Below are 27,012 nucleotides of genomic sequence, written 5' to 3'. Positions count from 1 at the left end.
GCATGGGGTGAAATATCTCCCGATTTACCTCAGTAAATTTACATCTAGAATGCCAAAGGTCTGCAATGCTGTAATTGCTGCAAATGGAGCATTCTTTGACGAAAGCAAAGTTTGAAGGAGAAAATTATTATTTCAAATAAAAATCATTATTTCTAACCTTGTCAACGTCTTGACTATATTTTCTAGTCATTTTGCAACTCATTTGATAAATATAAGTGAGTTTTCATGGAAAATACAAAATTGTCTGGGTGACCCCAAACTTTTGAACGGTAGTGTACATACATATGTACACACATTTATTTCACTAGAAAATGATTAAAAGGAAATAAGTCACAATAGTAACAAGTACTCAGATCACCCACGTTATTTTTGTGATATTGCCATAATTTTACTAAATGTAAAAGGCTGTCCTCCTTGACTCCCCCCATCAAGGCCATTCTTGAACTTGTTCAAAGAATCAGCCATCTCAACATCCTGTGGCAGAGTGTCCCATAATCACTGCTCTCACAGTATAGAATCCCCGTCTATGACGGTAGTGAAACCTTTTCTCCTCTAGGCGTAGAGGATGCCCCCTTGCCCTTCTTACAGGCCAAGGTGTAAAATGATTATTAGAATGATCTCTGTACGGTCCAATTATATATTTACACATTAGAAGAAAAAAAAGACAGCTAAGGCCTCATGCACACGACCGTATTTTTTCCCACCCGTAAATACTGGTGTAAATACGGGTCCGGTGTCACACGTATTCCACCCGTTTTGCACCAGTATTTACGAACCCGTGCCCGTAAATATGGGTCCGGTGTCACACGTATTCCACCCGTATTTACGAGCACGGTTTTGGCGGCAAAATAGCACTGCACTAATCGGCAGCCCCTTCTCTCTATCAGTGCAGGATAGAGAGAAGGGACAGCCTTTTCTGTAATAAAAGTTAAAGAAATTCATACTTACCCGGCCGTTGTCTTGGTGACGCGTCCCTCTCTTCACATCCAGCCCGACATCCCTGGATGACGCGGCAGTCCATGTGACCGCTGCAGCCTGTGATTGACCTGTGATTGGCTGCAGCGGTCACATGGCCTGAAACGTCATCCAGGACGTCGGGCCGGATGTCGAGAGGGACGCGTCACCAAGGCAACGGGCGGGAGACCGGACTGGAGGAAGCAGGAAGTTGTCGCTAAGTATGAACGTCTTTTATTTTTTACAGGTTTATACTGATCGGTAGTCACTGTCCAGGGTGCTGAAAGAGTTACTGCCGATCAGTTAACTCTTTCAGCTCCCTGGACAGTGACTATTTACTGACGTCTCTTAGCAACGCTGCCGTGATGACGGGTGCACACATGTAGCCACCCGTTATTACGAGAGCTCCATAGACTTCTATGGACTGTCCGTGCCGTTATTACGGCCTGAAATAGGACATGTTCTATCTTTTTCAACGGCACGGGCACCTTCCCGTGAGAAAACGGGAAGGCACCCGTCGCCAATAGAAGTCTATGAGCCCGTTATTACGGGTCGTGATTACGACCCGTAATAACGGGAGTTTTTACGGTCGTGTGCATGAGGCCTTAGGCCGTCAATATTGCACACGACAGTATTTTCATCTATCCGGAAATACTGTCCGTAAATACGTGTCAGTAGGCATCCGTATTTCACCCGTATATATGGAAAGGTGTCCGTAAATACGGTCCGCATTGCATCCGTATATATTACGCCGTACAAAAAGAGGGAGGTTGCAAATGATGTAATCAACATGTTGCCTAGCAATGCTTCTGTAAAAACGGACGGTTTACGGATGCACATTAGTAGCCATCCGTATTTACGGAAGCTCCCATAGACATTGATGGGAGAGTCCCTGCCGTAATTACGGACAAGAATATGACCGGTTCTATCATTTTTTTCAACACTGACACCCATCAGTAAAAATACTGAACCGTGTCCGTGGCCAATAGAAGTGAATGGGTCCGTAATTGCTGATGAAAAATACTGTCGCGTGCATGGGGCCTTAGGGGCAATCTAATTGCAAGCTGAAAAGCCCAAGTTTGATAACCATTCTTGGTACTGCAATCTGCCCATTCCCCTTTGCTGATGTTAACACCAAGCAAAGGAAAAAAAGATATAGATAGCGATATAGAAATAGATCTTAAAAGCTTTGGTATACATAAAAGGACACGAAAAAAAAAACAAAAAAAAAAACGTAAAACAAAAAGGAATCTAAAACTTCACATACCTTTCCATATTTCCCAAACAGATTTTTCAAATCTGCAGCTTTTGTATTCGATGAAAGTCCACTGACCCAAAGATTTCTCATTGAGCTTCCACTTGTGCCACTAATACTTCCTTTAATAAAATACACAATTTCAGAATGACAAAGCAATGAGTATGAAAGCCTTTAAAAAATATGCAACCATTCAATTTGTAGTTGTGATGTAGAATATATAATCTCAATAGATTTATAATAAGATAGACCAAACTGCGCTTTTGTATATATACGCCGGACTATGCATCACGCTACGTTTACGGTGTCCGTACACAAAACGCACTTCACTAACAGACAAGAGTGACAGATCGCTTCAATTAGCATGCTTGCCATTACTTTATGCTGCTCCCAGTGAGGGCATCACAAACGAAAAGACAGGTTCCCTTTAAACTATATTCAGATTTCTGTAACATGGCTCCGTTCAGGAAGTGTATATTAAAGAGGCTCTGTCACCAGATTATAAGTGCCCTGTCTCCTACATAATCTGATCGACGCTGTAATGTAGATAAAAGCAGTGGTTTTTATTTTGAAAAACTATCATTTTTGAGCAAGTTATGAGCAATTTTAGATTTATGCGAATTACTTTTAGACAACTGGGCGTGTTTTGACTTTTTACCAAGTGGGCGTTGTACAGAGGAGTGTATGACGCTGACCAATCGGTGACCAATCAGTGTCATACACTTCATTGGTCCAGCCCAGCATGATCCACAGTACAGTGTGATTGTGCAGTGAAATAAGCTGGGCTGTAACAATGAGAAGTGTAGGACACCGATTGGTCAGCCTCATACACTTCTCTGTACAACACACACTTGGTAAAAAGTCAAAACACGCCCAGTTGTCTCAGAAAGTAATTAGCATAAATCTAAAATTGCTCATAACTTGCTCAAAAATGATAGTTTTTCAAAATAAAAACCACTGCTTTTATCTACATTACAGCACCAATCAGATTATGTAGGAGATAGGACACTTATAATCTGATGACAGAGCCTCTTTAATATACAGATCATTCATGAAGCCATATAATAGTGAGTCCACACATGGCAGATTTGGTTGCAGAGACTTCTGTGACTGAAAATCAATTATATTCCTCTTAATGTGGTTGTTTTGTCAGCAGGTGTATGGATTTCTGCAAGTTCCATTTAGCGGAACAGAACAAATTTTCAGTTGGAGATAATTCTGCAATAAAATGCAGCAAATAAAGTTGTGCATGACAAATCACTTGATTAAATGGTCATCTGCAAGTAAAATTCACTATTCACTGAGCAGCTTAATTCCTCCAAACCTTTTCTGTTCAAAAAGTCACCCCTATATTAACCAGAGCAGAGCTCCATTGACAAAGGAGTGGGTCTCACTGACAGACCCAGCCCATCAATGCGATGGATGGCTGCAGCCAACCGCCGAGAGTTACTCAAGCCAAAGCAACAGAGATCTGCTGAACATTGGTGCGGCTATAATTTAAAGAGGGGTTGACTTGATGAGACAACCCCTTTATATATGGGGGAGGGGGGGGGGAATGTACACCATTGTGAATTGATTGTGCCAATGCATCTAAAATTGAAAGAAAATTTGGCACCTTAACAAAAATTCTTGATAAATATATCCTGTTGTGCCTCTACAGGACCCCCCCCCCCCCATGGTTACATTTGGAAAGTCCAGTCAGTTCTCCACGTTTGTTGAGGTTCATGCTTCTAGGGTATCTGTCCTTGTTATATCAATGAAAACAAAAGACCTGAACTCATTGAAGTAGGCTTAATCGTCTATGGATTTATTCTTCTAAAGGAGTAAATGCACATGGCTCGTTTCGGCTTATTCTGGGCCTTTCAAATTTATATGCAACATATGGTAACTCAGGGTTTTAAATCGTGTAATAGACACATGACAATTAGGTCACATTACCACGGTACAGTTTGAGGTTCAAGAAATAGACCATATGGAAGCGCTGCTGACGTCAAACGTAATCCAGACAGTAGTATTAAATAGCAGATTATGGCTATGCGTTTCAATGGTGTAGTAGAATCTTCATCAAGCCAATGGTAGCTATAATAAACGGCGTATTTATTACTCGGGTCTGGATTATGTTTGATGTCAACAGCGCTTCAATATGGTCTCTTTCCTGAACTTCAAAAATTGTGCCGTTTTATTGCGGTATCTGAGTTTGCCGCCGGTTGGGACCTAGCTGCACCTGACTTCTACATCTACCTCTCTGCTTACACCAAAGTTGTGCCCGAGGTCACACAACCCTCATAGGTGAGCGTATGTCATTACCTCGAACCCTTGTTTTGGTGACCTGCACTATGTGACACCGTGCATTTGTTTTTTTTAGGCAAATATTTTAAATACATTTTACAGCCACAAAAATAAATCATACCTTTATCGTCTTTAGATGTGGTTTTGTTGTCTTTTGCATCCTTGGAAGAGCTGCAAGAGGCAAATGATTAAGAAAATAAAGTGAAAAAAAGATCACTATTTCCTACGCGAAACAAAATGCAAATAAAACACCTTGCAATGGTTCAATTGAGTCTTAGAGGAGCAAAAAGGTTTCCCTCAAAGCTTCTTTAGCTCATTCTCCCCAGGAAGCCTGAAGATCTAGATTTTCTGACAAATATATTCAGTGTGGAAATATGGCAAATCTTCTCCAGAATTCAAGAACGGGACTTGACTTCATTTGTGTTCAAACGGGCAGCTGCTCCTTACCATCATCACAAGGAGCTTAGAAACTTGTCAATTTGGAAAAATAAAAATAAAACTGCTGGCAGTAGAACAAACTGGGAATATCTTGGATTTAAAAAAAAAAAAAAAAAAAAAAGAACTTATGAGGCTCAAAAAGTATTATAAACACAAGGCAAGGTGCTAATAATATTCTTGATGCTACCCCTTAATGTAGAGTGCTCTTAGTGAACGCTGGTAATCAGTATCTTAATGAACTGACATAGAAAAACAAACCTCTTTGCTTGACCAGAGGCCCCTGTAGATGGACCTTTCTTCTGAGAATCCTTCTCTTTATCTCCAGATTCAGCTTTCTTTGAACCTTCTCTGGAATCCTTCTTAGCACCCTCTCCTTTACCACACTCCGCTTTGTCATCTTTTTTGTTCTCGGACTTATCTTTTCGTTTCTCCAGGCCATTCTTGGCGTTCCTCGCTTCCTCCTCATCCTTTGACTTGCATGCCTCCGAATCTGTAAGTTTCATATTTTTACCTGTTTCTAGGAGGTCATCTCCATCACAATCTATAGTGATGGCATCTTCAGCCTGGAGTGTGACAGAAACATTATCGTCCTCTGCTTCTTTCAGTGAAGTGCTATCTTGCATGCCATCTTTGACAGTCCGCTCTGATACCTTCTCTTCTGAATGAACAGGTTTAGATACGCCTTGTGTACCATCACCAGAACCTGTTATATCTAAGAGGATTTAACAGGAATAAACATGGCAAAATAAGAAGTTTAAACAAAGTCAAACTGTAGTGCAGGACCTAGAGAAAACAAATCTAGTTACATTTTTAAGCAATGTTAACTGTTAAGACAAACAAGATGACACTCTTCATGGCAAGACAGCATAATAAATACGATAATGCTCCATGGTTCCGGGCTTGTGGCTGCTTCATTAAAACGGGGTTCCAAATCCACAGAACATCTTCAGAAAAGTCAGCTGCATTCTGGACAAATAAACTTGAAATCTCATGCCTCAAAACAGGTCAGTCTCTTCATCCATTAGTAGATAGATATTACGGTTCACGTCTTCCAGCAGGTTAAGCCAGTGACAGGAAATTCTTCTTCAACTCTGTCACACCTGACAAATGCCAATCTTGATATCCAAGACAACGTCAGAAACTGCTTCTAATCATCCCATGCAGTTCACTTCTAAAGTGTCCAAGTATTCACTTCTGTGCCAACTGCTGAACATACCAGTCTCAGTCTTACGGTTTTACTTCCCGAGCTTCAGCACAGCCAATTTTACACCAGGCAAGAATGAAACTCCATGCCAATTCAGGTTCACAAGAGATATTCTCTCCACGACTTGATGACTACATAGGTGACTGTATATTCCCATACGCAGGTTCCAAATCTAGAAAGCCTCCATATATCCAAATGTTTGTACAATCCACATAATAGAAGTTAGCAAGTACAGGTAGTCCTCCACAGATAGTGTTCCAAAAGAAAATATTAAAAACGCACACTGGTTTCCTGTAACGAGGTGCAACCAGATGTCCAAACTTACCTTCCAGAACAAAATCTAGAATGGGTGAAATATGTGCTTCATAGTCCACAATGCATAAGTTGATTTCTCTTAAATAATTGAATAGGAATAGTTTGACAATCTATACTTTATTTTAAACTAAAAAACAGTTGAATATATAGACTAACCTTTATTTTCATTGTCCTCATCTTCTTCCTGAAAAAAAATTAGGAAGAAAATTGATTTAAATATATTACTTTGACATTAAATGTTGCCATTGCAACCATGTAATAAATACAGAATTGTTCTTGGGCAGGCTAATCTCCTCACGTAGCTCTTTGTTCTGGTTTATTGATACGAGGGTAGGGGTTCGAAGCCACCAACCCTCCATAATGTCCATATATGCCATAATAGCATATAGACAGGGGTTTATCTGAATGTAGTATATTTTGCAAACAGACCCCAGTCATGATCTAGCAATAAAACTGGTGACAAAGTTCCATGAAACTCTAGTTTCATATAAGAAAACAACATAACCATCAATTCCTTAACCCCTTAAGGACGCAGCCTAGTTTGGGCCTTAAGGCTCAGAGCCCATTTTTCAAATCTGACATATTTCACTTTATGTGGTAATAACGTCGGAATGCTTAAACCTATCAAAGCGATTCTGAGATTGTTTTCTCGGGACACATTGGGCTTCATGTTCGTGGTAAAATTTGGCCGATATATTCAGTGCTTATTGGTGAAAAATTGCAAAATTTAGAGAAAATTGTGAAAAAAATAGCATTTTTCAGAATTTAAATGCATCTGCTTGTAAAACAGACGGTTATACCACCCAAAATAGTTACTAGTTCACATTTCCCATATGTCTACTTTAGATTGGCATCGTTTTTTGAACATTCTTTTATTTTTCTTGGACGTTACAAGGCTTAGAACATAAACAGCAATTTCTCATTTTTAAGGAAATTTCAAAAGCCTTTTTTTAAAGGTACCTGTTCAGTTCTGAAGTGGCTTTGAGGGGCCTATGTATTAGAATCCCCCATAAAACACCCCATTTTAAAAACTAGACCCCTCAAAGTATTCAAAACAGCATTTAGAAGGTTTTTTAACCCTTCAGGCATTTCACAAGAATTAAAGCAAAGTGGAGGTGAAATTTGCAAATTTCATTTTTCTTGCGGAATTTCAATTTTATTCAATTTTTTTTCTGTAACACAGAAGGTTTTACCAGAGAAACACTACTATGTATTGTCCAGATTCTGCAGTTTTTAGAAATGTCCCACATGTGGCTCTAGTGCGCTCGTGGACTAAAACACAAGCCCTAGAAGCAAAGAAGCACCTAGTGCATTTTGAGGCCTCTTTTTTTATTAGAATATATTTTAGGCAGCATGCCAGGTATGAAAAGGTGTGGAGGTGCCAAAACAGTAGGAATCCCCCAATAGTGACCCCATTTTGGAAACTACACCCCTCAAGGAATTTATTTATGGTTGTTGTTACCATTTTGACTGCACAGTTTTTTCACAGCACCTATTTGAATTGGGCTGTGAAATTAAAAATACATTTTTTCCAATAAGATGTCATTTGTGATCAAGACTTCCTATTTTTACAGGGAACAAAAATACCCAATTTTGTTGCCCAATTTGTCCTTAGTGCGGCAATACCCCATTTGTGGTGATAAACTGCCGTTTGGGCCCATGGCAGGGCTCAGCAGGAAAGGAGCGCTGTGTGTTCTTTGGAGTGCAGATTTTGCTCGGTTGGTTTTCGGGATTTGCAGAGCCCCAGAGGTATCAAAGCAATGGAAACCCACCAGAAGTGACCCCATTTTGGAAACTACATCCCTCAAGGAATTCATTTATGGGTGTTGTGACCATTTTGACCCCATAGTTTTTTCACAGAACTTATTTGAATTGGGGTGTGAATTAAAACAAAATAAATTTTTTCCAATAATATGTAGTTTTGGCTGAATTTTTTTTATTTTCACAAGAAATAAAACACCCCATTCTGTTGCGCAATTTGTCCTGAATGCGGCAATACCCCATCTGTGGTGATAAACTGACGTTTGGGCCCATGGGAGGGCTCAGAACGAAAGGACCACCATATGGCCTACTGGGGAGTTTCTGGTGCGAAGTAATGTATGCAGAAGCCCCTGAGGTACCAGTACAGTTGAAACCTGCAAGAAGTGACCCCTTTTTAAAAACTACACCCTTAAGGCATTCATCTAGATGTGTAGTGAGCATTTTGACCGGAGACCTACACCCCATAAACTGTAATGTGGGTTTTCCTTGGTACGGCAATACCCTACATGTGGCTGTTATCAGCTGCCTGGGCACGCAGCAGGGCTCAGAAGGGAAAGATGAGGGGGTTAAGCTGTGCGGAGTACATCAGGGTAAGTAAAATTGGAGTAAATTATAAACCAAGGGATGTATGATAAATTTTAAAACACTCTTTCATACAGAGCTCTGGTTTTTCGGGACACGTGTCACATTGATAGATTGTCCTTCCTTATCGCCCTCTTATAGCAGACTTTGCACCTCTTTTGACTTTTTCCCTTCTTGCCAGTTTGGGGAACTCCTCCTGGAAAGTGTTGCCCTGGTACGATGCGTGTGGCCTTGCTTCCTAAAGATTAGGTTCTTGATAACCACCTCTTGAAATTCCAGGAAAGTTCCCCTCTGGCCTGTACATCGATGTAGCATGTACATATTGTACAAAGCCATCGGTATGATGTGCACGGCCAGCTTCATATACCACACCGCATGGCGCTGTAGGGCTTTAGGACTTGATCTGACAAGTCCACCCCTCCCATGTACCTATTGTAGTCCAGGATGCAGTCTGGTTTGGGGCTCTCCGTACAGGTACATGGGTACTGGTGTGACATCTCTCTTGTCCTTGTACTTGACACACAATATGTTGCTGCTAGATTGTGCCCTGCTCCCACCCCTTCTTGTTTGCCCAAGCAGAGTCTTAGGAAGGCCTCTCAGATTTCTTCTAGCAGTGCCGCATGCCTCAGGACTTCTGGAAGCGTGGCAGTTGGAGTGGGACGCTGGTATAAAAATTATCCAGGTAGAGGTGGTAAACCTGGTCCAGCAGTGGGTGCACCAAATCCCACACAATTTTTGCATTAACTCACAGTAAGGTGGGGGGCATTCTGGGGGTTGACTACTGGTGTCCTTCCCTTTATATATCCTAAATTTGTAGGTATACCCTGATGCACTCTCGGACCGCTCATACATCTTCACGCCATACCTTGCCATCTTACCCGGCAGGTACTCGCGGAATTGAACCCTCCCTTTAAAATGTACCAGGGACTCATCAATAGAAATACACTTCTCGGGGGTGTATGCTTGGGAAAACCGGGCACTGGAACGGTCTAATAGGGGTCTCCGTTTATACAAACGGTCAAAACTGGGGTCATCTCGGGGTGGGCACGGCTCATTATCAGTATAATGTAAGAAGCGAAGTATTGCCTAATTTATTTATTTTTTTAGGTTCCAGTTCAGTTCTGAAGTTGCTTTGAGGGACCTATATATTAGAAACCCCTATGAAACACCCCATTTTAGAAACTAGACCCCTCAAAGTATTCACAACAGCATTTAGAAAGTTTATGAACCCTTTAGGTGTTTCACAGAAATTTAGAGCAAAGTAGAGGTGAAATTTACATTTTCTTTTTGTCAGAAAATCCTCTTTATACCATTTTTTTTTATAACACAAAAGGTTTTTATCAGAGAAACGCAACTTAATATTTATTGCCCAGATTCTGCAGTTTAGAGAAATATCCCACATGTGGCCCTAGTGCGGTAATGGACTGAAACACCGGCCTCAGAAGCAAAGGAGCACCTAGTGGATTTTGAGGCCTCTTTTTTTATTAGGCACCATGTCCGGTTTGAAGAGGTCTTGTGGTGCCAAAACAGTGGAAAACCCCCAAAAGTGACCCCAATTTGGAAAATAGACCCCTTGAGGAATTCAGTGTAGTTATCATGGGGTGCATGCGACTTTTTGATCAGTTTTTATTCTATTTTTAAGTGGCGTGGTGATTAAAATACCGCAATTCTACTATTGTTTTTTTATTCTATTTTTTTTACAGCGTTCACCGTGCGCTATAAACTGACATTCACTGTATTCTGCGGGGCGATACGATTACGGCGATACCAGATGTTTATAGTTTTTTTTTTATGTCTTATGGTGTTTGCACAATAAAATACTTTTTGTAAACAATCATTCACTTTTTGTGTTACCTTATTCTAAGAGCCAGAACTTTTTTATTTTTCCATCAAGAAAGCCGTGCGAGGACTTATTTTTTGCGTAACGAACTGTAGTTTCCATCAGTATTTTTAGGTACATGCGACTTTTTGATGTCTTTTTATTCCATTTTTTGGGAGGTGAAGTGACCAAACAATTGTGATTCTGGTACGGTTTATTATTATTTTCTTTTACGGCGTTCACCGTGCGGGATAAATAACGAAATAATTTTGTAGTTCAGGCCGTTACGGACACGGCGATACCAATTATGTATAGTTTATTTGTTTATATATTTTTATTAATAATAAAGGACTGATAAGGGAAAAGGGGGGGGGGGGGATTTTTACTTTTAAAACTTATTTTCTTATTTTTACACATCTTTTTTTTTACTTTATTACTTTGTCCCACTAGGGGACTTGAGGACAGGAGGCCCTGATCGCTATTCTAATACACTGCACTACATGACATGCATAGTGCAGTGAATTGGAACTATCAGCTACTCACTGACCGCAAGCATAGTGGGTCCTGACTTAGTCAGGACCCACTAGGCTTCCGTCGATGGCATAGCCGGACGCCATTGTTTGGTGTCCGGTTGCCATAGTTACAATCGCCAGCCGCTATCGTGTAGCAGGCCGGCGATTGTAGCTTAACCCCTAAAATGCCGTGATCACTATTGAACACGGCTTTTAAGGGGTTAATCAGTGGGGACACAGCAATCGGTCCCCGCTGTAGGAGCTGCGGCAGCTGCTGTACGAGACCGCAGCGGTCACAGCTCCTGCATGTGTCGGGAGGACGGCGAAATGGCCGTTACTCCCGCAACGTAATATTCCGTCGCTGAGCGCGAATGTATTTGTTAGCGAGACGGAATATTACGTCGCTGAGCGCGAAGGGGTTAAAAGAGTATTCTCATCTCGGACATTTATGGCATATCCACCGATATGCCATTAGCCAATGTACACAGCCTTGTATTTTCAGCTTGAACATATGCTAAGCTCAAGAGAAAACAGCCTCTGAAATCCAGACCTTTTAGGAGTTTAAAAAAAATCGCCTCAAGATACAGTTTATGATTGAAGTGTTTTTTTTAATCATTAATAGGGAAAAATTAGCTTGCAAAACGCCTTTAGTGACATGTAATATGATTCGTAAAAAAAGTCACAAGACATTTTCTAATTCAGCAGCATAAAAAGACACCTCATATGAATGACCGTGCATTTTTCAATTGCGTTTTATGCTGCGAAATGGGTCTGAAAATATGTGGTGTGAACTACACCTAGATGTCCAATAGATGCGGATCCTACCCATCCCTAAAACAGGGCCCCGTGACCCTCACCCTATCTTTTCCCGCTGCCGCCGGGCTTTTGCTACTGAGCTACGAGGTGGCTGGAAGTGTGGAAGCCACCAAGCCGTGTACATGCCATAAGTGTCCAAGATCAGAATACCCCTTTAATATCAAAACGGTCACCATCATAAGTGGGTGTGACTTGATACTAGCCCTATAAACTACAATGAAATTCCACAACAATGCCTTGCAAAAGGTCTCCAAGCACTGCCCGATCTGCTGAACTCCACATGAGACTGCCTGAATATTAACAGCTGGGAATTATAAATACGCTGCAGGGTTATCGCTGCGCTCACGATTGTAGCACGAGCTTTACTTTATAGCTTATTCTATTCTCTACAATAAAGGTGTGTGCCCCAGGTATGCAGTTTCCCTGACACTTTCAAGAATAGACATTTACAAGTAAACAATAATCCACCATATTTCCACGTGGACAACTATATAAATAATAAAGTATCAGCAATATTCAGTGAGGACAATCCATCAATAAGAGGACATTTTCATTTGTTTCACTAATCTCCTCTCCAAATGACAAGAATCTGCAAAATTAAGAGTTATTGTTCCAGGAAGACAAGAAATTAACAGGAATAGAACAAACAATAGCTAATCTGTGGTCGGACAACTTTTAGTGGACAGCCACATTAAGGACCTGTTCAGTTTTTTGCAGGTAGAAACAATGTGCCCCAGAATTCCCTCTGAGAAAAAGTGGTTTGAAAAAGTGGTCTCAGAATTCCTTCAGAAATTTTGACCTGCCTGCTATATTTGCCACGGTTTTCGCCTGCGACCATTGAAGCTAATGCAAGGACCGCAGGAAAAAAAACGCTGCAAAAAAATGCTAGTAAACTAGTACTGCACGTTATTTCTGTTTCCCATTGACTTCAAATCGGAGGTAAGAGGAGGAACTGCGGCAAAAAAAAAAAACCCCCCAAAAAGAAGGTTGACGTTTTTTTGGTGCGGAACCTGATGCAGTTTCCGCGTCGAAATCAGCACCAAGAAACTGATCAGGGCCTGAGGGCTCATACACAGTGAAAACAATAATTTCAAAGGGAATCTGTCGGCACATAATGCTGCACTAACCGCGGGCAGCAAGATATAGAGATGGGTGCCATGATTACATTAAATTGCTGGGTTTGGGGAGAAGTGTCCACTGGCTGCTCCCTCCAGCTCATCCCCAGCTAGCAGCCTTACCAGCAAGCCGAGCGGGGAATAGAAACAGCCGCCACAGAACTTTAGCGTAAGACAGTTTAGTGTAATTAGGGCACCGGTCACGGTTACGCTGCCCCGTTAAGGCAGCACCATCGTTTAGCTCATGAACCAAAAAAGTCTGAAAATATGGAGCTGTTTTCAGGCGAAAACCGCTCCATATTTTCAGACGTTTTAGTCGCAACTCGTGTTTCTCGCGGCGTATTTTACGGACGTTATTTGATCTGTTTTTCAATGGAGTCAATGAAAAACGGCTCCAAAAACATCCCAAGAAGTGAGATGCCCTGTTTCGCGGGCGTCTTTTGAAAGCGACACGTAAAATGAAGGCTCGTGGGAACAGAACACCGTAAAACCCATTGAAAGCAATGGGCATAATTTTGAATGCGTATTAAGGGCGTTTTTTTCAGGCGTCAATCGACCGAATTACGTCCGAAAACACTGCGTGTGAACATACCCTTAAAAAAAAGTCACTTTAAAAAAAGACTTTGTTCTAAGTGACTGTCATTTGTAAACTAGTATTAACGGTTACTTTATGCATTAGGATATTTAGAAGCGGCATGTGTGTTTAGTGCATGGGAGAAAATCAAACAAAAATATACAGTTAAATAAAATGCCTATGAAACCGGCCCGAGTGTGCCTGAGATCGGCACCAGATTGTGAGCCCAACTGGGTACTAGTGCTATCGTGTATCATTACAATCTGTGTAGAGCGCTTTAGATTGAAATTAGTCATAACCTTTGCAAATCACCTTTTACATTTCATCCACTTGTATACAAGTCGTCCGCCCGCAAATCCACAACAAAGCCACAGGCCTGATTTTTTACAAATATTACAAAGATAACCTAATTGGATGGAATAAATTATTTATGAATATAGTTAATATATATTATGAATTGATAGATCTACAAATACTCACTGTACATTAATTTTTAACTTACTGGCCAGTAGGCAGTTTGTTATTTCTAAAATTAATAAAAGGTAAGGGCCTGTTCACATCCCCGTTTGCTTTCCGTTCCGGGGTTCCTTCCGAGGTTTCCGTCGGGTGAACCCCGCAACGGAAAGTGAAACTAACCACAGCTTCCGTTTCCGTCACCAATATTGCTAATGGTTTCCGTTCGTCACCCAAGATTACGCTGTAAACGGTAATCTCAAACGAGATTACGCTTGCTGTGCTGTAGTGTCAGGATTCTGAATAGACATCACGTCCTGGCTGGAGGTAATGTATATTCATTGTCAGGACACTGAAGTAACGTTATAGTGTGTTTATGTGGCTGTGTAAATGAATGGAGAGTAGTGTATGACGCTGATTGGGCAGCGTCGTACACTTCTCTCCACAACGCCCACTTGGCCAAAAAGTAAAAAACACGCCCAGTTGTTCATTAAGAAACTCATTAGTATAAAGCGAATATAGGTCATAACTGCGTCAAAAATTAGTTTTTCTAAACAAAACCACTGCTGTAAACTAAATTACAGCGCTGATCACATCATGTACAATATAGGCCACTTCTAATGTGGTGACAGAGCCTCTTTAACCCGTTAGTGACCGGCCCATCGTGTTTCTACGTCGGTCACTAACGGGCCTTATTCCGTTGCCATAGACTTTTTACGTCGCGGCATCGGAATAAGTAAACAGAGAAGGGAGATGTCAAATCTCCCTGCTCTCAGCTGCTAGAGGCAGCTGAGGGCTGGGAGCGTCCCTGCTCTGCCGTGTGAGATCGATATTAGTATCGATCTCACACGTTTAACCCCTCAGATGCGGTGCTCAATAGCGAGCACCGCATCTGAGTGGTTTTGGAGAGCAGGAGGGAGCTCCCTCTCTCCCCCACCGACACCCGGCGATACGATCGCCGAGTGTCTGTGTCTCCCATGGCAGCCGGGGGTCTAATAAAGGCCCCCAGGCTGCCTGGAGTGAGTGCCTGCTAGATCATGCCGCATGCATGACCTTGCAGAAATAGAAAATTTGACTGGTATCAATAACCCATGGTCATGAAAGGGTTAATTAAGTTGATTGGGTGCCGCTGGTATTCGGCACTGCATTATGGTCTACGTTATAAATGGAAGTCACAACACAGATGTGAGTAGAGCCTAAACTATGAACAATAGAGACAATGAGCGTCTAGATATTTAAACAAGTAGAAAAATTTTTTTAAATATAAAACTTACATCAGGAACAACATCATGATCGGAGAAAGCCTGCATATCTTGATTGTCATCCTTAAAATAATGAAGGGAGGGAAGAAAAAAAACAAAACACTGAATTAGTCATCTGTAAGCAGGTGAAAACTACAGTACATTACATTTGTAGTACCCAACAGCACAGGACACGTACAAATATTTATCCTGCTGATTTTATTCAATATAGGAATTCTTGGGGAGAAAAAAAATAATTTACTTCCTTGAAATGTGGAACTCTCAATGCGGACTACACAGGCAACAGCTTTCATAAAGCCAGAAAATGTATGTTATAATTTTGTATAATTAAAAGACAATTTTCCAATATACTTTCTGTATTAACGCCTTCCCGACATTTAACGTATCCATACGCCAAAGTCGGGTAGGGGGAAGTATGGAACTGGCTCATGGAGTGAACCCGCTCCATACGATGCGGGTGTCGGCTGTATGTTACAGCCGATACCTCAGCGGAACGAGCAGGATCCCACTAGTTTAACTAGTTAAATGCCACGGTCAATAGCGACCGCGGCGTTTAAATCGTTAGAAAGAAGGGGGCGACCCACCCTAACAGCTCATCGCGCCTCATGCAATCGCGGGGTGGCGATGGCTGCCTGGGGGGCATAATGAAGGCCCCCAGGTCCGTCATCTTTATGCTCCCATTAAGCGCTGCCTCCGGCAGGGCTTAAGAGGACTGTCAGAATCACGATATACTGCAATACATTAGTATAGTGCAAGCAATCTAACGATCGCTGGTTGAATGGGTTTGTTTTTTTTTAATGTAAAAAAATAAAAATTCTTAAAAGTTCCAAAAGAAAACCCTTTTCCCATTTTCCCGCCAGAGCATAGTAAAAAATTAAATAACCATTATTGGTATTGCTGCATCCGTAAAAGTCTGAACTATTACAATATATCATTATTTAACCCACACAGTGAACGCCGTAAAAAAAAACGTAAACGCCAGATTCGCTATTTTTTGGTCACCTCATCTCCCACAAAAAAATGAAAAAAATAAAAAATAAAAAAAAGTGATCAAAACGTCGCATGCACCCAAAAACTGTAGCATTAAAAACATACAGCTTATCCCACAAAAAATAAGCCCTCATACCACTTAATCGACTGAAAAAATAAAGTTATGGCTCTCAGAAATGACAAAATAAATTGTATTTTTTACACTTCGGTTTTTACTTGTAAAAGTAGTAAAACATGAAGAAAAAAAATATATATATTTGGTATCGCCATAATCGTATTTACCCAACAGAATAAAGTTAGCATGTTTCAATTGCACAGTGAATTCCGTAAAAACAAAGCGCAAAAAACAATGGAAGAATCGCTGTTTTTCATTTTCTACCCCACAAATTCTTTTCTTTGCTGTTTCCTAGTACATTATATGGCACAACACCGTAAACTACAACTCGTCCCGCAAAAATCAAGCCCTCATAGTACTATATCGACGGAAAAATAAAAAAAGTTATGGCTTTTGGAAGGTGGGGAGCAAAAAACGAAAATGAAAATCTGAAAAAAGGCTGCGGCGGAAACGGGTTAATTCCTCAATTCAAGATCTCTGCTTGTTATTCAGTAGGAACATTCATGGTTTAATTCTGTCCGTAGTCATGTGATTATCACACAGGTGTTACATTGTGTGCATCAGAGCTGTCAATTCCATTGATCCCAGCACCTGTGTCCATCACATGACCATGGACAGAATTTTATCCATTTGAAGGAATTAATGTTCCTACTACAAGCAGAGATCTTCTAAAGCACAAGGAATACATAAAGTATATTAGAAAATTGTATAAAAAAAACAAAGGTTAATTCACTGAAACCAGACAACTCCCTTAAGTACTGTTGAATTAACTATGGTCACAGATTTGGGGATTACAATACAAGATGAAGAATAAATCACATCTTTAGAAAAAAACGCAAAGAAAAAAAAGCATCCTACATTGGTGTACAGTGCAAGAAAAAAACCATACAAGCATTAGTAAGAGACAAATTAAAACGTCTGCTTACCTTTCACCACACAGGGTCCAACATGGATAATGAAGAGTTGATAACATGTGCAATAAAATACCACAATATTTAACCGATGCACTTTATGCATTACTTATTTCACACATTTTTTGTAAATCCCTTCCAGCCTCACGCCATAATACTATGTTGCAGCTCGTCCCCAGAAACCGCCATACTTTTACTAGTGTGTACGTAACACCACCAGTGGATGCAGGCTTGAATGTCCAGCCGAAATCCCCCTCTAATAGCCGGGATCAAAGATGAGACAAATTCCAGCCGTTTAATCCCCTTCAACAGAGCCCGCAGCACAAAAGTTGCTCAACAGTGGGAGGAAGCTCCCTCCATCACCCCACAACACGATCGCAGGATGCCGATGAGCTGTCATGGCAGACAGAATACCAATCAAGTACCCTACGTCTGAAGTGTAGGTGTAGAACAATGACAGGCTACACTACAATACAGAAGTATTGCAGTGCATTATAGACAAGATCACATTCAAGTATACTAATGGAACTTTTAATGTACCATAGTATGTGTGTTCGTGAGCAGTGAAAGTTTTTGTCCCTTCCCAATTCCTACTATTTTTGTATATTTGTCTCACTTGAAAGTTTGACCGTCAACCTACTTTTAAATTAGATGACGATAACCCATGTATACACAAAATGATGTTTTCAAATGATTATTTCATTTATTGAAGGAAAAATGCTGATCAGCCCCACCTGGCCCTATGTGAAAAAAGTAATTGCCCCCTTAGCTACTAGATCAACCAGGTAACCAAATTCAATGGACAATTGGGTTCAATTCCACAAGCCACATCCATGCATTACTGCGAGACCTGTTGAATCTAAACATCACCTAAACAGAACCTGTCTGGCAATGTGAAGCAGGCTAGGTGGTCTCACGATGTGCACACGATGCCACATTCTAAAGAGATTCAAATACAGATGCCAAAGTCATCGAATTCTACCAGTCGGGAAAGGGATACAAATCCAGCAAACCACGGTGAGACATAATCCTCAAATGAAGAAAGCTTGTGGTGAACCTTCCTAGGGGTGGCCAGGCCTACCAAAATTTCACTAAGAGTGAATTAACAACTCATCCAGGCCACAAAAAAACCCAGACGAACATCTAAAGTGGTGCAAGCCTCATTTGTCTCAATTAAGGTTAATGTACACGAGTCCACAAAAAGAAAGACACTGGGCAAAAATGCCATCTATGGGAGAGCTGTAAGGAGCAAAAAGAACTGTTGACCAAAAAGAACAAAGGCTAGTCTCAAGTCAAACAACATCTAGATGACCCCCAAAACAATTGGGATAATATTCTGTAGACCAATAAAAGTAAAACTTTTTGAAAGACATGGGTTTTGTTACATCTGGTGTAAAGCGAACACCACATTCCACCATAAATACATCATGTTAACCTTCAAACGTGGTGGTGGTGTGATGGTCTGGGGCTGCTTTGCTTCTGCAGATTTGTCATAATTGATGGATACAGGAATTCTGCTCTATTAGAAAATCCTGAAGGAGATTCTCATTGTTCCAGCCCAGCTTCTTTCACTGCACAATCACACTGTAACAATGGGCTGGAACAACGAGAAGTGTATGAGGCTGATTGGTCAGCGTCATACACTCCTCTGTACAACGCCCACTTGGTAAAAAGTAAAAAACACGCCCAGTTGTCTATTAACTAATTAGCATAAATCTAAAATTGTGCATAACTTGCTCAAAAATTATCGTTTTTCAAAATAAAAACCACTGTTATCTACATTAGAGTGCCGATAACATGTAGGAGATAGGGCACTTATAATCTGGTGACAGAGCCTCTTTAACAAGCTAAAAAGGAGGAGTGTCTTCTGCCATACTGCAGTGCCACTGCAGGGACTGCTCCTTCCCAGACAAGCAGGGCAGAAAGCTATTTTCATTGGCTACTCTGCAGTGAGCAGAAGGATCAATACTCAGAGACCCGATTGTGGGGTAGTGAGCATGCGCTTCCACAAGCACTAAGCTCATTAGGTGGACGTGCACATTACTATACACTATTATACTATGCGAGTAAACGTCCAGACGCAGGTTAAAAATTAAAAAAATACACAGCATGTAAATGGCAAACTTAATTTTTTAGGATATATGCAATGAATATGATAATTAGTGGTGGGGTTATCTGAAGTTTTACCTAAGCAACAAATAACAGAGTAACCTTTAACTGGTGCTTAAACCTTATGTTTAACAATTGAGGTCACAACTCAGAAAAGCTAATTTTTTTGCAATTAACACTTTCATTATTACAAGTAAAATTGACTGAAGGCACTAATGAATCCTAAGCCCTTAGCACGAAACATTAGGAAACAAATGTGGAAGCGTAAAAAAATATTATACCAATTAAATATCAACAGGGAATGTAAAAGCAGAGAATTGGAAAGCAGTAGCCCCAAGAGGACTGTTCCGAGCAGGAGGAAAGGTGTTCCTCTAATCTTCTGATGGCACCAAAAGCATGCAGAGAGACAGTATTTTTTGAATAAACAGGGCCTAACAGTGTCCACCAGCATATTTACAACCCAATTTGCAGCTAACATACAAAAGCCTAGTGTGATTGGAAGGTAACCACTCGTCATACTTGATTTTGAGGTTCTTCATCAGTGTCCTCGTCTGGATGTGTACGCTTTGAGTCGGTGTTCTTCTCATCTTCTGTAGATAGCACTGTGACAGACTTAGAATTTTCTTCATAATTCTCCTCAGAGTCCTTTACTTCATCACTAGCATCTTGATCACTTACATCTTGAGACTCCAGCTCAAAGTCCTTTTTTGAAAAAGGCAAACAATGATTCTTTTAATGTTCCAAGAAAGGCTTACCCATTCAGTGAATGAGGGGTATGCAATTTGTTTGCCAGCGTAGTACAGGTTTGCTAGAAAGTTGGTGGCCTATAGCCCATTTGTAATTTGGATGGGCAGACATTGCAAAAAAAAACCTCTGATCATGCGATCAAGCGATTTTGGAAAATTTCCCACGGCCTAATGGGGCACATTTTAGTTTCTGCAACACAAAGAACCCTGTAGTTCTACTAAACCAAATTTGGATTAGCAGAGTGCACTCCACTGATCTAAACCATATGAACCCATGAACATGCTGTTCCGCGATCGATGTTGTGTAACATTCCAGGAGAAACATTGCCGCCTGCTAAAGCAAAAAACTGCCCTCTCCACTCACCATATTTGCATTCTTTATGAACTTTATTTATATTGTAGTCATTCTTAACTTTCTACACTGAGCATTCATTGTGGGAAAAACTCTGCTATACAGAAGGGTCAACAGAAATTCAGATTCAGTGGGCACCCACATTTTAAATGGCATCAACAGTACAACTGGTTATCGACCTAAGGAAATGTCATTCATAGCCTTTGCGAATTTAGCTTATGCCCAAGCTTGATTTGCTGCTGATCACTTTATAATATAATGTTGTTTGTATTAATGCAGTTTCAGATCAATAAAAATTTTACAATAAAATTAAAATGGATTCACCTAGCTCAGCCAAACATGCGTCAAAAATATTTTAATATCTTAATATGTGTGAACCTAAAAAGTGCTTAATATCTACTGCTATGGATAGGTGTAACTGGAGCTCAGAACTACTGAAACAGCCTACAGAGGGATGGTTATTCTATTCTAAATCGTCTGGTTTACGACTATTACAAAGGCGGACGTGAAAACTTGATGACATTGTACTCCTTTTGGAAAAAGATACATACTAAAGCGGAGCTTGGGATTCTGTATGTTACCATACGTAGAATGTCGGTTTGCAAGTTTTATGGGGAACTCATTTTCTTATAAAGTTGGATCCGCCCCCTAGGGCAGACACTGTTTTTGAACACCGACGCTGCGTGTCATGGTCTCTCTCCAGCCGGCCTCTCAGATCCACCAGGGAGAGCATTAATTAATTTGGAACTCAGACAAATGCAGATAATGTTGAAAGTTAAGGGACATACTAAATTCTGCAGTGACACAAGCTCACAAAATACGACGCCCTGAACCACAATCAAAAACACCATATTATTTTATTTCCCCTCTTAATGAGGGTCCAAAATGGTTCCCAGATAATTATTTTTCAACTTTATTTTCAAAGAGTATAAAAAGGTACCCAAAAAGTACACCAATGACGACAATTTCCACAAGAAAAAAAACGTTAAAATTGTTTCACAGTAGAAAAACCCGGTTAGAAGTCGTGTATTATACTAGGGGCTCTGTATCTTTCAAAGATTAGAGACCAATCAAAACATCTACGGATGTCAGTAAAAAGGATTCAAATTGTATTTATTTACACACATTAGCCACCTTGTTCACAAAATATTCTTCCATTTTCTTTTACCAGGAGAATGAGTGCATGCTATAAAACTGCAGCACACGGAAACACATTTCAAAATTAGGTATAAAATGTATGCACCAAAGGCTCTTTACTTTTACACCCAAAAGTGTGACGATATGAGCTTTAAAGGCAACATTGACATAGAATACTACATTTAAAAAGGAGTCTAGTAATTCCTTGAATCAATAGCAATGGCTCCAAAACATCATAAACAAACTAATCTTTACAGGCAGATAAATACCTACTTCCCAGAAAGTGTCTAGTCCACTATATAAGGAGAAGTTATAATTCTCAGCCACTGATCACACGTGCAGCTCCACATCAAACATCTGTTAACTGCGAACACCTTAAGGCTGGGTTCACACTGAGTTTGTGGACGAGTTTTTGGATGCGGAAACCGCGCCGCAAAACTCGTCAAAAACCGTCCGAAAATGCCTCCCATTGATTTCAATGGAAGTCGGAGGAGTCTTTTTCCCGCGAGCGGTAAAACCGCCTCGCGGGAGAAAAAAGGGACATGCCCCATCTTCGGGCATTTACGCCTCTGACCTCCCATTGACATCAAAAGGAGGCAGAGAAAGCGTATTTTGCAGAGTTTTATGCCCTCGGCGCTCAAAGGGTGAAAAACGCAGCGAAAACCGCGTGCAGGCAGAGGAAAATCTGCCTCAAACCGGAATTTTGACGCAGAATTTCCATCTGCATAAAACTCTGTGTAAACCCAGCCTAAAGAGTAACTAAGCCTTCACAAAGCTTGATATGTCCGAGCCACATCAAAAGTTTTAATTAGCGGGGGTCCGGGTGCAGAGACCCCCACCATCATTAAAACAAAGAGGTAGAAGCGCTCAGCTGAGCACTCTGCACCTTAAGCGGTTATCAGTGCTTCTCCTAGGCTGAAGACGGGCTCACGGAAGTTTTACAAGTTCTCAGCGCCCGAACCTCCACCAATCAAAACATCTGATAGGTCTCTGACATACCAAAGTTTTGTGAAATTGCAGTTACTCTTTAAAATTAAGTACACTGTTTTACCATGACCCCATCTATAAAACTATCGAATTTCAGTTAGTCTATTCAAAAGTTGTTTTTGCCACCGCCTTTGGTAAAAGTTGGCTAAACAATGCAGGTTTACAGATATCACTGTAAAAACACTGATTTGACCGCAATGTGTAGAAGACCCCAACAATGAATGCCTTGCACATAATTCCCATGTTTGCATATTGGCTTATGGTCTTTTTAGAGGTAGATTTCAGTCAGTTACTGCACCTTCGTACTAATAATTATACTTAATAAGTACATTCTAAGGCCCCATGCACACAACAGTAAAACCGCAGACCGTACCCCAGTCTACGGTTTTACAGAACTCGGTTTTTTTGGTTGCGGACACCTTTCCGTAGCACTAGGGATGGATGTCCGTGCCGGGAATTATGGAGCATGTCCTATTTTTCTTATTTTACGGGCCGTGCTCCTATACTTTGAATGGGCGCACAGCCCGGAAAAGCGGGCGGCCGTGCCCACAATCTGGGGGCTGTGATTACGGGCACGGTAGTGTGCATGGGGCGCAATAGAGCACACAATGGGCCATTTTAGGAAAGCCTTTTTATGCTATTGCATAAGCAAAATACATGCTCCAATAAACTGTTCACTATGCTCCGATTGTAAGGTTACAGTGGAGACTTTAAAGGGGAACATCATTATGACAGTTTATAAAATCACACTGTACACAACCATCTGCTTAAGCAGAGGAAGAGCTATGGATGAGCACCTGACCACATCGAATACAAAGTGGCATGAGTTTTGTACACTGGGCTCTGGGAAAGAACAAGTACATATAAATTAGTAGTAAGCTGTGGCTTTTCTTATTACTTGCTAATTTCTTGAGAAAATGAAAGTTTAGACATCCAGAAAACCCTGTTAATCTCCCTAAAAGCCTGTCCACTCAATATAGGATATAGTAAAGGGAGGGACACAGATAACATACATATTACTGAAGTGATTTTTGCACACCTACCAAGTTAGGCGTAAGTGAAGCGTAAGTGAAAAAAACAAACAAAAAAAACGAAAACCAGGTACTATCCGATTTGGTGTTCCTCCCTGATTTATATCAGGGGATTCATTATAATGAAGCAGGACTTTACCTTAAATGAATCTTCTTCCATAGATGCTTCACAACCAGACTCATCGGCTTCCTGCTTCTTACCTGAAATAAAGAGGTTAATGTTTAAAGAGAAGGTGTCATGAAAATTGTATTTATTAGTGTTGTCACGGTTCTAGTTTTTACTGTGTTCAAACTTTCACTTCTCTATGGGGGCTGCCATTTTTTTTTTTTTTTCCATCTCTGTCTGTGTCGATTAACGACAAATGCAGAGATGAAATACAGCACATACAACCCCATAGAGAATGCGAACGGGAGGCGTTCACTTCTCAGAAGCGTATGCCGTCTGTGTGGGAGCGGTGCATGCGCCGCTCCCACAGACCAAAACGAAGCTCGTTCGCAGAGCGAAATCCAGTGCCATTTTCACGTGGACCAGAAGCCGCTGCCGGACAGTAAGATGATGACTTCCGGCCATATGTTCAGGCGCAAGGAATAGGAGCGTAGACCAGCGGAGGCGGCAGGTAATTTATGTTCGTGTATGTTCACGTGTGATACTGTCTGCTGAGCCCTGGATCGAATCCTCCTACACTGTGCAGTCGCTCAGAAAATGGCGGCACACAGTGTAGGTTTGAAGATTCAAACCCCTCCTTCTCCTGGCAGTAGCCAGAAGAAGGGAGGGGGGGGGATTGTGTGAGGACACTACAGAGTGTGTCTACCCCAAATTTGCAGCATAAATCAATGAGGTTGCTTTACCAAAATGACCATGCTGAAATTTTGGGAACTGCTCCCTCTAGTGACCAGCACATGGAAATGTTATAAATTAGAATCTAATTTATAATATTTCCTGACTTGTGAAAACATTAAAAAAATTAAAACAGTGTAATCACTCAAATACTAATGGTTTAACAGAAAAAAATATTATAATTTCTAGCGACACATTCCCTTTAAGTTGTTGATACAGCTTCAGAGTTTCTACATTCTATATCACAATGTAACATCAATTGTTCATTGCTCAAAGCAGTACATCATGAGATGCTAGTTATAGTGTCATGGCGTAAAAGGTATTAGCTATAACAAGTGTAAGTCAGCAGCCTCTTTGCAAAACTGCTGAATATTTACCAGAGGTTAGTTCTTAATCCAAGGCTTCTGATACTCTAACCTCAGTGAGGTCAACCACTGTTCTTCTGAGCAGATAAATGCCACTAAGGGACTCCCTAACTAGCGTTAGTATGAACGTATGAGAAGCAGTAAGCAGCACCCACAGAAGAGAAAAATAATTTTAAGCAATCATGTACGAAAAAAAAACAAAGAAAAAGGATCTTGGGGTATAAGGGTATATACATGTAAACCGTTATTACGTTTGGCTGATGTGGCATTTTACATCCGCATTACATGTGACATCGCAATTAAGAGATTTAGAAAAACCCTGTTTAATATGGCATTCAGTGATATAGGTAGTTCTACCCATAGCCTCTCCACCCACTCCTCTACTGCCAAGGCCAAAGTTCGAAACTGGTTGGTCTGGTGCTCATTCCAGTGGATGCTTGAAAGGTGGAGGTGGGGGGTAGGTACACTGTGCAGTTTGTTATATATTTGCACAGAGTTGTCCACATGGGACTGCTGGGCGGCTTCAGTATTCTTCAGATGTCAATTGAAGCCGCTCAGCCCCATTTTGCGGAGAGTTCAGGTATATGGCAAGCAATAGCGGGTGGCAAATGACAACTGCAGCTAGAATTTTAGTAACTAATGATAATTAATTGCATTTTTAGCTGCAATTTGGAGCCCCGTTCAGTCTCTCAGTAAGTGCAGCCTAATTATTGAAGGAACGGTAAATTGAGAACCCTGTGAATGACAGAAAATGTAACAGTGATGCACACCTTTGCTCTTCATTAGCTTCTTTAAAGGAGTATCGCCACTAGAACTTATTTCGACATTTTCGGGGTCGCCGCCTTCTTCTTCAATTGCCTGTAAAGAAAATAGGTATGTAAATAAAAGGCATAGAGCTGCAGGTAAGCTTGCACAATAAACTAGAATTACCTTGAAAAATACATAACAGCTGTTACTATATCAAAACATTCATCATACATAGCTCCCTCACATTAGGAAATCATTTGTGAATATTGCACGGTGAGACCATAACTATATTGATAGGATGTCACGTATAAGTTCTTCCTTTATATTTCTAATTCCTTTCTAAACCGCTCCTTTCTAAAGAATTCCGCAACAAATATACAATGTGTGAATCCGGGATAATCCAATTTTTCATCCCCATACAGCTTGCATAGTCAGTAGTACATCCCATAATAGGGAGAGGTACTGCTGACAAATCTGTTTATGTCAGCATAAATGATCCGATCTCCGATTAGTCAACGAACGAGCTTGTTTGTAAGCGGATAGCTGCCATGTTTACATGAACCAACGATCTGGAACATGCTCTCATTTTCCCTATTGGCATGTGTAAAAGGGCCCTGAAAGCAGATCTTAGGGACCTAATCTTTGGGTAGTGAAGTATTTATTTAGAATCTATAAATACATATGATTCGACAGTGCTGGGCAATTGAAAAAAAAAAAAAAAACACCCCCAAAAAAACGAAACACTTAAATTCAGCATAGATAACCGAGGTCATCTTGCGCATTTCGGTCGTCCACGTCCCCCCGAGTTTCAACTGTATCTGTGTCCTCAGGAAGCAGATACAGTTGAACACCATGGTAGAGCAGGGGACCCTCAGATTCATGCTCTAATATTCACTGTATAATGCTGGCTGCTCACGACTCAGCACCAACAGGCCTCGCTCCTGCCTGTGCTGAGCGGCTCAGTACGCATGTATTCAAAGTCCGCTGCACTTCTGCCATAAACTGGCAGGTTATTGGTCCACTTCAGGCATCCTATTGGTCCACGGTGTGCTCAATGCCCGCCCCATTTACTTGTTTAGCCTCAATGCCCACACACCATAGCGAGCGACCAGTGCCCGCCCCAATAGTATATACACAGATGATGTCTGACTGGTATATACAGGGATGATGGGGGTTATATACAGGAATAATGGGGTTTATAAACAGGGATGAAGGGTGGCTAGTATATACAGGGATGATAGGGATCCCTGTATATAACCCCCATCATCCTTGTATATACCGTCAGGCACTGTCCGCGGCGTGAGGGCATTGAGGCTAAACAGGAAATAAATGGAT

General features: G+C 41.0%; 1 protein-coding gene across 4 annotated transcripts in view; it reads right to left on the bottom strand.

Annotated features, from left to right (window-relative positions):
* Positions 1 to 27,012, bottom strand: part of SLTM (SAFB like transcription modulator) — a 70,986-nt gene that overhangs the window by 29,368 nt on the left and 14,606 nt on the right. For 3 of the 4 annotated variants that reach the window (XM_075857935.1, XM_075857936.1, XM_075857938.1), the window contains exons 2-9: positions 25,701 to 25,788; positions 23,867 to 23,928; positions 19,994 to 20,176; positions 15,362 to 15,412; positions 6,612 to 6,639; positions 5,195 to 5,648; positions 4,620 to 4,669; positions 2,222 to 2,331 (exon numbers count right to left, since the gene is read on the bottom strand). In XM_075857935.1, coding sequence (XP_075714050.1) covers positions 2,222 to 2,331; positions 4,620 to 4,669; positions 5,195 to 5,648; positions 6,612 to 6,639; positions 15,362 to 15,412; positions 19,994 to 20,176; positions 23,867 to 23,928; positions 25,701 to 25,788 — 1,026 coding nt within the window. The remainder of the gene's footprint in view (positions 1 to 2,221; positions 2,332 to 4,619; positions 4,670 to 5,194; positions 5,649 to 6,611; positions 6,640 to 15,361; positions 15,413 to 19,993; positions 20,177 to 23,866; positions 23,929 to 25,700; positions 25,789 to 27,012) is intronic. The other variant, XM_075857939.1, reaches the window with a different exon arrangement.

This window comes from Rhinoderma darwinii, chromosome 3 (assembly GCF_050947455.1).
Source record: "Rhinoderma darwinii isolate aRhiDar2 chromosome 3, aRhiDar2.hap1, whole genome shotgun sequence".
Lineage (NCBI taxonomy): Eukaryota > Metazoa > Chordata > Amphibia > Anura > Rhinodermatidae > Rhinoderma > Rhinoderma darwinii.
The sequence above is the reverse complement of the archived record's forward strand: the minus strand, read 5'-3'. Positions and strand labels throughout refer to the sequence as shown.